The sequence below is a fragment of the Hemiscyllium ocellatum genome, chromosome 44 (genome assembly GCF_020745735.1).
Source record: "Hemiscyllium ocellatum isolate sHemOce1 chromosome 44, sHemOce1.pat.X.cur, whole genome shotgun sequence".
NCBI classification, from domain to species: domain Eukaryota; kingdom Metazoa; phylum Chordata; class Chondrichthyes; order Orectolobiformes; family Hemiscylliidae; genus Hemiscyllium; species Hemiscyllium ocellatum.
In genome coordinates this window covers 22,998,374-23,011,148 of record NC_083444.1, presented here as the reverse complement: position 1 = coordinate 23,011,148, position 12,775 = coordinate 22,998,374, and the positions used below count along the sequence as shown (strand labels likewise).

Below are 12,775 nucleotides of genomic sequence, written 5' to 3'. Positions count from 1 at the left end.
TGGGGCTCGGAGTTTTGTGAATTTTCCTTTTTCCTCTCTCTCTGTCTCAGGGTTTGTTTCGGAGAGACATGTATCTATGTAAGAGACCTGCAGCATTGCTGAAACCTGCCGCCCCCACCAGTTGAATGGGATTGACGTAGCGAGCACTTGCTAAAGTCTGCTCCCCGTTCAGGAGATGTGGCAGCAGCACATTGCACGCATGAGCCCCTACCCCTCGTGGACCCCTACCTCTGGGGCTCCCTCCCCCCCCCCCCCCCCCCCCCATACGCACCCCTAACCCTGTCTGACTTTCCCAACATCGTCCAAGCCGCCCCTGTCCGGGTGCCCCCCTCCAACTCCAACCACCAACGCCGTCCATTCTGCACCATGTCTGACCTCACCCCGCCCCTGCCCCCATCTAACTATGCTGCCCGCACACAAACCCTGGGGGGGAGATGGCAGCCAGGTTGGACACCAACAATAAGACTGCTGCTGCCCTTTTGTGGTGGGGGGTGAGTCTTCAAATAGCTCATACACACAACACACAATTTTTCACTGCAACGTTTTCTAAAGTTTCACCTTTGCCCTATACAGGACAATGTTACAGAGATTATCTGAGGAAAGAGGGGTTTAAGGTACACCCCTGTGTATAGAACTCAAGGGAAAATGTGGGGAGAGAGGGTGGGAGGTCAGTCATTTGGAGACGGTCCCTGGCTCCCGCCAATGTCCAGGACTGTTCTTGACAGCATTTCAGTAAGCCGAGTTTGATTTTAATAATTGTAAACAACAGGTGTGATCAGTGTTGAAAGCACCTCTTTGATGTAATATTTCTAACAGGACCTCTAGATCACCTTTAGATAATCAAATATTTGGATAATTGATGTTCAGATAATTGAGGTTTGGTGGGAAAACATATGGAGTCCATAATTTGGGATAAGGGATATATACACTTAGAGAAAAATAAATTAATGCCGTATTGACTGTTTAGTATTGTCAAAGCAGGTCTTGTCTGATCGATTTAATTAAGTTCTTTGATGAGGTAGCCCAGGACGTGGATGAGGATATTGCTGTAGATGGGTTTACATTTGGACTTTTGGAAAGCACTTGATACAGTGTGGCAGATTGGCTAGCAAATTATAAATGTTTGGGATTGCTGTGTCCTTGGCAGTATGGATTAAAAGTTGACTAAAAGGAAACAGTCTAGGTACAGATGGGCATTTCTCAGACTGGAGACAAGTGGTGTGCTCAGGGTTCAATGTTGGTACCCGGCTTTGACTGATGTATATAAATGATTTGGAGTTTGGTGTTGAGGGCAACATTTATAAAGTTGCAGATGATGCTAAGTTCGGGAGAATAGTGAATTGTGTGGATGATGCTGAATGATTTCAGAGAAATATTGGCGAGTTGGCAGACACTGGGGCAAATGAATTATTTAAGGAAGGTTGTTAAAGCCCTGGAGAAAGTGCAAAGGAGTGTCACTGGAATGATATCAGGAATGCATGATTTTAGATATAAGGAAAGATTAGGCTTATTCTTCTTACAACAATCAATTAAGAGGTAACCTTAATTGAGGTGCTCAAAGTTATGAACAATTCTAACAGGGTAAAGAGTGATATTCTATTCCCATTCGTTTGTATGTCAGTAACTAGGAGTCACAATTTTAAGATCGTCAGTGAGATGAGAATAAGCTGCTTGATTCTGAGTTGTAAGGATTTGGAATACACTGCCTGGGAGAATGATGGAGATGGATTCCACAGGAGGTTTCAAAAGAGAGCACGCTGTTTATCTAAATTAAACTCCATCTGCCACTGCTCAGCCCATTGGCCCATCTGATCAAGATCCTGTTGTTCTCTGAGGTAGCCTCCTTCACTGTCTATTATACCTCCAATTTTTGGTGTCATCTGCAACATCACTAACTAGACCTCCTATGTTCTCATCCAAATCTTATATATAAATGATGAAAAGTAGTGGACCCAGCACTGATCCTTGTGGCACTCCACTGGTCACAGGCCTCCAGTTTAAAAAACAACCCTCCACCACCACCCTCTGTCTTCTACCTTTGAGCTAGTTCTGTATCCGAATGGCTAGTTCTCCCTGTATTCCATGAGATCTATCCTTGCGAACCAGTCTCTCGTGAGGAATCTTGTCGAATGCCTTAATGAAGTCCATTTAGACCACTCTGCCCTTACCAATCCTTTGTTACCCCTTTGAATAACTCAGTTAAGTTCATGAGACATTATTTCCCACGCACAGAGCCATGCTGAGTATTGCTAATCAGTCCTTGCCTTTCCAAATACATGTACATCCTCTCCTTCAGGATTCCCTCCAGCAGTTTGCCTACCGTTGATATCCGGCTCGCTGATCTAAAGTTGCCTGGCTTTTCCTTATCACCTTTCTTAAACAGTGGCGCCATGTTAGCTGACCTCCAGTCTTTCGGCATCTCACCTGTGACTATCGATGATCCAAATATCTCAGCAAGGGGCCCAACAATCACTTCGCTAGCTTCCCACAGAGTTCTAGAGTACACCTGATCAGGTCCTGGGGATTTATCCACTTTTGTGTGTTTCAAGACATCCAGCACCACTACCTCTGTAATATGGACATTTTTCAAGATGTCAACATTTATTTCCCCACATTTTATATCATCCATGTCCTTCTCCACACTAGATATTGATGCAAAATAGTAGTTTAGTATCTCTCCCATCTCCTGTGGCTCCACACATAGACAGCCGTGCTGATCTTTGAGGGGCTCTATCCATCCCAAGTTACCTTTTTTAATGTATTTGTAAAATCCTTTTGGATTCTCCTTAATCCTATTTGCCATGTCCCCTTTTTGCCCTTCTGATTTCCCTCTTCAGTATATTGCAGCTGCCTTTATACTCTTCAGGGATTGCCTCGATCTATCCTATCTACATCTGACATATGCTTCGTCCTTTTTCTTAGCCAAAACCTCAATTTCACTAATCATCCAGCATTCTCTACGCCTATTGATTGTCTTTTCACCCAAACAGGAATGTACTGTCTCTGGGCTCTTGTTATCTCATTTTTGAAGCCTTCCCATTTTTCAGCCGTTCTTTTACCTGCGAACCTCTGCCCTCAATCAGCTTTTGAAAGTTCTTGCTGAATACTATCAAAATTGGGCTTCCTCTAATTTAGAACTTCAACTTTTAGGTTTGGTCTATCCTCTTCCATGACTATTTTAAAACTAATAGAATTATGGTTGTTGGCCCCAAAGTGCTCCCCCACTTTCACCTTAGTCACCTGCCTTATTTCCCAAGAGTAGGTCAAGTTTTGCACCTTCTCTAATAGGAACATCCACATACTGAATCAGAAAATTGTCTTGTACACACTTAACAAATTCCTCTGCATCTAAACCCTTAACACTGAGGCAGTCCCAGTCTATGTTTGGAAAGTTAAAATCCCCTACTGTTATCATCTTATTATTCTCACAGGCAATCGAGACCGCCTCACAACTTCCTGCTAAGTGTTAGAGGGGTCTATGATACAATCCCAGTAAGCAGATCATCTCTTTCTTTTTTCTCAGTTCCATCCAAATAACTTCCCTGGATGTATATACTCCCTAAGTACAGCAGTAATGCTATCTCTTATCAAAAATGACACTCTCCCTCCTCTCTTGCCTCCCTTTTTATCCTTCCTGTAGCATTTCTATCCTGAAACATTAAGCTGCTAGTCCTGTCCATCCCTGAGTCACATTTTTGTAATGGGTATGATGTCCCAGTCCCATGTCCTGAGATCATCTGCCTCCCCTGTTAGACCTCTTGCATTGCAGTAAATGCAGTTTAATTTGTCGGTCCTACTTTATTCTCTGCTTTGTTCTTTCCTGCCCTGGGTGTTTGACTTGCTCCCTTTCCCGACTGTACCAGTCTCTGATTTATCTCTTTCCTCACTATTTCCCTGGGTCACACACATACACATACCCCACTCCCCCACTTTACTAGTTTAAATTGTCCCGAGCAGCTCTAGCAAATCTCCCTGCAGGGATAGTAGATTTGATTAGATTCCCTACAGTATGAAAACAGGCCCTTTGGCCCAACCAGTCCACACCGACCCTCCAAAGAGTAACCCACCCAGACCCATTTCCCTCTGACTAACGCACCGAACACTAGGGGCAATTTACCTGACCTGCACGTGTTTGGACTGTGGGAGGAAACTGGAGTACCTGGAGGAAACCCACGCAGACACTGGGAGAATGTGCAAACTCCATACACAGTCGCCCAAGCCCAGAATCGAACCTGGGACCCTGGTGCTGGGAGGCAGTAGTTCTAACCACTCGGCCACCATGCTGCCCGGTGGTAGTTCCCTTGCAATTCAGGTGCAATCAATCCTTCTTGTACAGGTCACTTCTACCTCAGAAGAGATTCCAATGATCCAAAAATGTGAATCCTTCTCCTATACACCAGCTCCTCAGTCATGTATTCATCTGCTCTATCCTCCTATCTCTAACCTTTCTAGCTCGTAGCACCGGGAGTAATACAGATATTATTACCCTTGAGGGCCTTTTTAAATTCCTGCCTATCTTTCTATATTCTCCCTTTAGGATCTTATCCTTTTGCCTTCCAGTGTCCTTGGTTCCAATGTATACAACGACCCCCTGATCCCTCTCCCCTTTTGAGAACATTCAGCACCCTCTGTGAGATATCCTTGATCCTGACACCAGGGAGGCAACACACCACTCTGATTTTTCGCTGCTGGCCACGGAAACGTCTGTCTGTGCCTCTGACTGGAGAGTTCCCTATCACAATTGATTGCTTGGAACCCAATGTACCCCTCATTACATTCGAGCCTGTCTTGATACCAGAAACTTGGCTGTTCATGCTGCATCCACCTGAGAGTCCATCATCTCCTACGTGTTCCAAAACCGTATACTTGAAATGAGGATTGCCACAGAAGACTGCTGCCCTATCTGCCTACCCCTCCTATCTTTCCTGGAGTTAACTCATCTACATGACTGTGTCTGCTGCTTTCTCCCTTAATATAACTGCCATCCATCATATCCCCTAGCTCTTGTAAATTTCTCATTGCCTCTAACTGTTGCTGCAACTGATCCGTGCAATCCAATAGGATTTGTAACCAAATTCACTTACTGCAGACATAATAATCAGAAACATGGAAGCTCTCCCTAAACTCCCACATGTGATAGAAAGATCATATCAATTGACTAAGGCCATCTTTGCTCCTTCACAATATACAGACCCAGAAAATAGCACCGTCTTTTTGCTCTCAAAAAAAGTGCTCCAGGATAACTTAGTTATATTTTGAAAATTTAATCAAGAGACAGATTTCAATAAAACATACAGTCAAGAAAGAACCGACTCACCACTGCAGACTTAAGATTAGATTAGATTTACAGTGTGGAAACAGGCCCTTCGGCCCAACAAGTCCACACCGACCCGCCGAAGCGCAACCCACCCATACCCCTTACCTAACACTACGGGCAATTTAGCATAGCCAATTCACCTAACCCGCACATCTTTATGACGGTGGGAGGAAACCGGAGCACCCGGAGGAAACCCACGCAGACACGGGGAGAATGTGCAAACTCCACACAGTCAGTCGCCTGAGGTGGGAATTGAACCCAGGTCCCTGGCGCTGTGAAGCAGCAGTGCTAACCACTGTGCCACCGTGCCGCCCCCTTAACATGTAAGCAATGTTACATGTTAAATACTATGCATTTATCTATCCCTGTGCTGTGAGCTCTCCCTTACAGGTTACTCCAAGGTCGGCTGTGAATTTCGCTGTTTGTTAATTTTTCCTAGATGCAATCCAACATCCAGAGATACGTGAACTCAAATAGCAAAGGCAGTAACTGTGCAGATTCACTGCTGTGTCAATTAGCAGTTTAAGTTTCTCTCTCTCCCTCACTGACCATGTGGTCGCTGACTTTTGTCTGTCTTTCTCCCTTGTAAAAGTGCAGTTGTTTTGACATTTTTTTCCCCAAAGTTCCAAAACAGTGCAACATCATATGAAACAGGATTTGCTGCTCCTAGAATTCGAGGAACTCCCCTCCAATGCCTAAAATATCTCTCAAAAAAAACCCTCTTCCAGACACACAATTTTTCCCATCCTCCATCTTGCATTACTTTTATTGTAATTATGTCTTGCTTGTCCTGGGGCAAGCAAAATGTTAAGAATGGTAATGCATTTTACCACGGGTTTGTTCTGCATATAAACAGATCCTAGAATTAATGTTACAAAGGATCTTGTGTCATCTGCTTGATTTTATTTGTGGTATTGATTCACTTGTCTCTCTTTCTGTCACTTTCTCTCTTGCTTTTTCTCTCTGTCCATGAAGGTTGAAGAACGCTCCAAAATGAACAGACAGAACTCTCCTGGTGCGAAGCCTAAGATGGGGACGACAATATCTGATCCATCGCTGCAGTCACTCACAGAATCCGTACCCAGCAGTGCTGCCCAAAACTCTCAGACACCACCCATGCATCGACCTGTGGAGCCGCAGGGAGCCCAGTCAAAGGTAGTTCTCCATCATACTGTTAACGTTCCGTGTCCTAATGCAGCAGTCTATCAAGTCACACCAATCTGTCCGTATCCTTCTCCAGCTTTTGCACTTCCTGTCACTTCTAACTTTGTATCAAGAGCAAATGCCCTCAACTTCCTTGTTAAGTCATTAATATAGATTCTAAGTAGCTGAGGCTCATGTACTTGTGGTGCCTGGTTTATGCAACAAAAATTAATAGTTGCAGTAATTTGCCATGTATCTTTGAATATGTAGGTGACAGAGGAAGTTGACTTAATTATGCTGGAAATGCTCATTAGTGTAGGCAGCATCAGTGGAATGAAAAAATGTTTAATGATTCAGCTCTTGGACTCTGTTTGACCTGCTGAGTCTTGCCTCTGTTTCTTTGCATTTGTTTCAGATTTGCAGCAACTGCTGCATTTGTGTCAGTTTGTGGTGGGGCATTAATAGTTGTAAAGCAACTATAAATTGGCCTCTGCTCTTCCAGTGTCCTTTGAGTTCTCACTGGAGCCTTTTTTGCAGTTTCAAGTGGCGCACCTTGTTGCGCTGAAGCCGTCGTCAGCACCGGTGCCGCGGTCTCAGTCACTTCAAGACCAACCGACCAAGAATGTCGCTGCCTTCCCAACCCAGGAACCTGCACCAGTGAAGCGTGGTGAGATGCTGCGTCAGAACTCTGACCCGACCTCAGAGACTCCTGTACTCCCACCCCGTGCCAACAACAGGGACGACTCTGGGCCATGGGTGAAGATGGAGGATGAGGCACCTCCCAAGGTACAAGTTCAAAACAGACAGGGAGCTGAAAGACCTTGCAGTGCAGTGGAGAGACAAATGCTGATAAAGCAGTCGCAACTGGAAAAGAACATAACAACAGGAATAAGTTACTCAACTCTTTGGGGCCCCCTCAGCTTTCTCATGCAGGTCATGGCTGATCTTGTACTTGCTCAATTTTCCCTTTATCCCTTGATTTTATTAATGTACAGAAATCTCTTGAGGTTTTGACCATTATGATGAATTCTCCACAGCTCCCAGAGAGTGGTGAATTTTTGGAATTCTCTACCCCAGAATGTTGCAATTTTTCCTCATTTCAATCTTAAATGCATTAGCGATATTCTGAAATGGTCTCCCCTGGTTCAAAGGGAGACATCCTTCCTGTATTCGCCCTGTTAGGCCCTGCAAAAATTTGTATTTTTGAATGAGATCACCACTCATTCTTAACTCCAGAGATTGAAAGTCTACTGTTTTTTAAATTTCTCATAGGATAATCCCTTGTCCTCCAGGAATTAGCTTGGTGAACCCTCTTTAATATGTGCACTCTTCTTTAGGTAAGGAGACCAAAACTATGCAGCAAGCATTATGCCTTCTGCTATTATTACAATGGCATGCCTTCCCTCAGGAGGCTTGCGCCATATGTTTTTGGTTGGTCTTCTGGTTATACTGTTCTTGGCTACCATAGTTTTTTTTTAAATGAAAAATTGAGAGATTATAACCTGCTATGCCTGAGTAACAACTGATGTGATAAGTTTGATTGCACCACAGGTTTCAATCTACATTTTACATCTGTGGGTGCTTTCTGTAAACCTTTCCATTATAATCCTGATGTCCATGTTTTAGAATGGACATTGCCTGTGTAAGCAAGTTATTTAGTCGTTGTACCCCCTCCTAAAGTGCCGCCACTGGTAGGAGGAAGTGATTATAGTATAATTTACTTAAGTTTCTAGAATAAATGTGTAGTCGGGATCTTTTAATAAAGGTAGGGCAGAGCGCATGGCGTCCAAATGATACTGGAGTGCGAGATGATTCTGACATTTGCTCTCTCGTGTCAAAACCTTAACTCCTTTCGTCTGAAAGCTACTTTTGGTCTTGCCTTGCCCATATGCATCATTGGGGATTAGTACTTTAGTACATGAAGACTGAGAAAAAGTTCTATTAGGACCATTCAGGTGAAGGGACAAGGCGTGAATAAGATCAATAATGCATCAGTATGTAAATTTGAGATGCTACAAAACACCGCAATTTGGTTCTGCTTTTGAAGAGCTTTTGTGACATTTTCTGGTGATAAATTGAAACATAAATCAAACACCCAGCATTTTATTCCCCCGTGAGAATTTCAGATAATGAGGGTGGGGGATTAACATCTATTCTTCCATCTTGTAGTACCCAGAGCATACCCGGGTCAGGTACAAGGAGGATCAGATATGAAGCTTCATCAGCTATGTCTCATTAGTCACTGCCATGGTCTTACATGGCATCAGGTGGTTGCAGATATATCTGAACAGAATCCCAATCCCAATCCCCAATTTCGAAAGAGCATCACTGACCTCTCTATCGCCCACACAAGCCATCCTTCTCATCTTTGAGCCAAATAATGGGAGATTGATTTTTGGTAAATATGTTAAGAATTGAAGAAGTAAATTGGGTGAAGAGAATTAAGGTCTTGGTGTCATTGAAAAATAAGAATCGGCTAGATGGACCTAATGACCACCTCCTGTTCCTTGAGCATGTTTTGATGTGTAATTTGTGAGAGACATCGGTGTGATGGTAATGTCACTGAGCTAGTAGTCCAGGCTAACATCCTGAGGTCACGGATTCAAATTCCACCATAACAGTTGGAAGAATTTAACTTTAATAAAACACATCTGATATTGAAAGTTGGCTTCAGTCATCATGACTATGAAACTAGCACTGGTTGTTGTTAAAAGCCCATCTGGTTCACGAATGTCCTTGAGGAAAGGAAATCTGCTGTCCTTCCATTGGTCGGAGAGCTGGTCGGGAAGGTAAGTGATTAGTATTTGAGTGGGTGTGTTCTAGACCCCAGGCCCTACCTCGTAGGGCCTCCCTCCCATCCTCCTCCTCTAACCTAACTTTAAAGTCCACAGGTAAGCAACTCAGTGTTATTGGCTTAGTGTTCTTGTTTTGGAGACAAAGTGTACAGTCATGGCAGCGCAGGCAGTGGAATGTACCTCCTGCAGGATGTTTGAGGTAGGGGTGACCACCGATACTCCTGCCGACTTCGTCTGCGGGAAATGCAGTCAGATCCTGCTCCTCACCGAACGAGTTAGGGAACTGGAACTGGAGTTGGATGAACTGAGGATCATTCGAGAGGCTGAGAGGGTGATTGATAGAAGCTACAGGGATATAGTTACGCCAGAGAACAGAGGTAGCTGGGTAACAGTTAGAGGTGGGAAGGGGAAGAAGCAGGCAGTGCAGGGTTCCCCTGTGGTCGTTCCCCTAAACAATAAGTATACAACTTTGGAAACTGTTGGGGGGGAACAGCCTTGCAGGTGTAAGCTGCAGTGACCGGGTCTGTGGCGTGAGGTCTGGCTCTGAGACTCCGAAGGGAAAGGGGGAGAGGAGGAGAGCGCTAGTTATAGGAGACTCTCTAGTTAGAGGGACGGACAGGCGGTTCTGTGGACATGGGCGAGACTCTCGGATGGTTTGTTGCCTCCCGGGTGCCAGGGTCCGAGACGTCTCGGACCGTGTCTTCAGAATCCTTAAGGGGGAGGGTGTGTAGCCAGAAGTCGTGGTACACATTGGCACCAACGACATAGGTAGGAAGAGGGGTGGGGAGGTCATTCAAGAGCTCAGGGAGTTAGGCTGGAAGCTAAAAGCTAGGACAGACAGAGTTGTCATCTCTGGGATGTTGCCGGTGCCACGTGACAGTGAGGCAAGGAATAGGGAGAGAGTGCAGTTGAACACGTGGCTGCAAGGATGGTGTAGGAGGGAGGGCTTCAGGTATTTGGACAATTGGACTGCATTCTGGGGAAGGTGGGACCTGTACAAACAGGACGGGTTGCACCTGAACCAAAAGGGCACCAATATCCTGGGGGGTAGGTTTGCTAGCACTCTTCAGGGGGGTTTAAACTAATTTGGCAGGGGGATGGGATCCGGACTTGTAGTCCAGCAAGTAAGCTAGCTGTTTGTCAGGATGTCCAAGAATGTAGGGAGGCTGTGGAGAAGGTAGCACTGACAGGGAATACTTGCAGACACAGAGATGGGCTCAAGTGCGTATACTTCAACGCAAGGAGTATCAGAAATAAAGTGGGTGAACTTAAGGCGTGGATCGGTACCTGGGACTACGATGTTGTGGCCATCACGGAAACGTGGATAGATGAGGGACAGGAATGGTTGTTGGAGGTTCCTGGTTACAGATGTTTCAGTAAGATTAGGGAGGGTGGTAAAAAAGGAGGGGGGGGGGTGGCATTGCTAATTAGGAATGGTATAACGGCTGCAGAAAGGAAGTTTGAGGGGGATCTGCCTTTGGAGGTAGTATGGGCTGAAGTCAGAAATAGGAAAGGAGCAGTCACCTTGTTGGGTGTTTACTATAGCCCCCCCAATAGCAGCAGAGATGTGGAGAAACAGATTGGGAAACAGATTTTGGAAAGGTGCAGAAGCCACAGGGTCGTAGTCATGGGCGACTTCAACTTCCCAAATATTGATTGGAAGCTCTTTAGATCAAGTAGATTGGATGGGGCGGTGTTTGTGCAGTGTGTCCAGGAAGCTTTTCTAACTCAGTATGTAGATTGTCCAACCAGAGGGGAGGCCATATTGAATTTGGTACTCGGTAATGAACCGGGACAAGTGATGGACTTGTTAGTAGGTGAACATTTTGGTGCTGGTGACCACAATTCTGTGACTGTCACCTTGGTTATGGAGAGAGATAGGTGCGCACAACAGGGTAGATTTTACAATTGGGGGAAGGGAAATTACGATGCTGTAAGACAGGATTTGAGGAGCATAAGTTGGGAGCATAGGCTGTCAGGGAAGGATGTGGTGGAAATGTGGAACTTTTTCAAGGAGCAGATACGACGTGTCCTTGATATGTATGTACCTATCAGGCAGGAAAGAAATGGTCGTGTGAGGGAGCCTTGGTTGACGAGGGAGGTTGAATGTCTAGTAAAGAGGAAGAAGGAGGCTTACATAAGGTTGAGGAAACAGGGTTCAGACAGGGCAGTGGAGGGATACAGGATAACCTGAAGGGACCTGAAGAAAGGGATTAGGAGAGCTAAGAGAGGGCATGAAAAATCCTTGGCGGATAGGATCAAGGATAATCCCAAGGCATTTTATGCGTATGTGAGAAACATGAGAATGACGAGAACGAGGGTAGGTCCGATCAAGGACAGTAGTGGGAGATTGTGTATTGAGTCGGAAGAGATAGGAGAGGTCTTGAACAAGTACTTTTCTTCAGTATTTACGAACGAGAGGGACCGTATTGTTGAAGAGGAGAGTGTGAAATGGACTGGTAAGCTAGAAGAGATACTTGTTAGGAAGGAAGATGTGTTGGACATTTTGAACAACTTGAGGATAGACAAGTCCCCCGGGCCTGATGGGATATATCCTAGGATTATGTGGGAAGCAAGAGAGGAAATTGCAGTACCGTTGGCAATGATCTTTTCATCTTCACTGTCAACGTGGGTGGTACCAGGGGACTGGAGAGTAGCGAATGTTGTGCCCCTGTTCAAAAAAGGGAATAGGGATAACCCCGGGAATTACCGGCCAGGTAGCCTTACTTCTGTGGTAGGCAAAGTAATGGAAAGGGTACTGAGGGATAGGATTTATGAGTATCTGGAAAGACACTGCTTGATTAGGGACAGCCAGCACGGATTTGTGAAGGGTAGGTCTTGCCTTACAAGTCTTATTGAATTCTTTGAGGAGGTGACCAAGCATGTGGATGAGGGCAGAGCAGTGGATATAGTGTACATGGATTTTAGTAAGGCATTTGATAAGGTTCCCCATGGTAGGCTTATGCAGAAAGTCAGGAGGCATGGGATAGAGGGAAATTTGGCCAATTGGATAGAAAACTGGCTAACCGGTCGAAGTCAGAGAGTGGTGGTAGATGGTAAATATTCAGCCTGGAGCCCAGTTACAAGTGGAGTTCCGCAGTGATCAGTTCTGGGTCCTCTGCTGTTTGTAATTTTTATTAATGACTTGGATGAGGGAGTCGAAGGGTGGGTCAGTAAATTTGCAGATGATACGAAGATTGGTGGAGTTGTGGACAGTGAGGAGGGCTGTTGTCGGCTGATGCAGAGCTGGGCTGAGGAGTGGCAGATGGAGTTCAACCCTGCCAAGTGTGAGGTTGTCCATTTTGGAAGAACAAATAAGAATGCGGAATACAGGGTTAACGGTAGGGTTCTTAGTCAGGTGGAGGAACAGAGGGATCTTGGGGTCTATGTTCATAGATCTTTGAAAGTTGCCACTCAGGTGGATAGAGCTTGTAAGAAGGCCTATGGTGTATTAGCGTTCATTAGCAGAGGGATTGAATTCAAGAGTCGTGAAGTGATGTTGCAGCTGTACAGGACCTTG

At 45.2% G+C, this 12,775-nt stretch overlaps 1 protein-coding gene across 2 annotated transcripts in view; it reads left to right on the top strand.

Annotated features, from left to right (window-relative positions):
• LOC132835150 (misshapen-like kinase 1) overlaps nucleotides 1-12,775 on the top strand; it is a 289,538-nt gene that overhangs the window by 216,557 nt on the left and 60,206 nt on the right. For both annotated transcript variants that reach the window (XM_060854484.1, XM_060854483.1), the window contains exons 15-16: nucleotides 6,293-6,472; nucleotides 6,998-7,246. In XM_060854484.1, coding sequence (XP_060710467.1) covers nucleotides 6,293-6,472; nucleotides 6,998-7,246 — 429 coding nt within the window. The remainder of the gene's footprint in view (nucleotides 1-6,292; nucleotides 6,473-6,997; nucleotides 7,247-12,775) is intronic.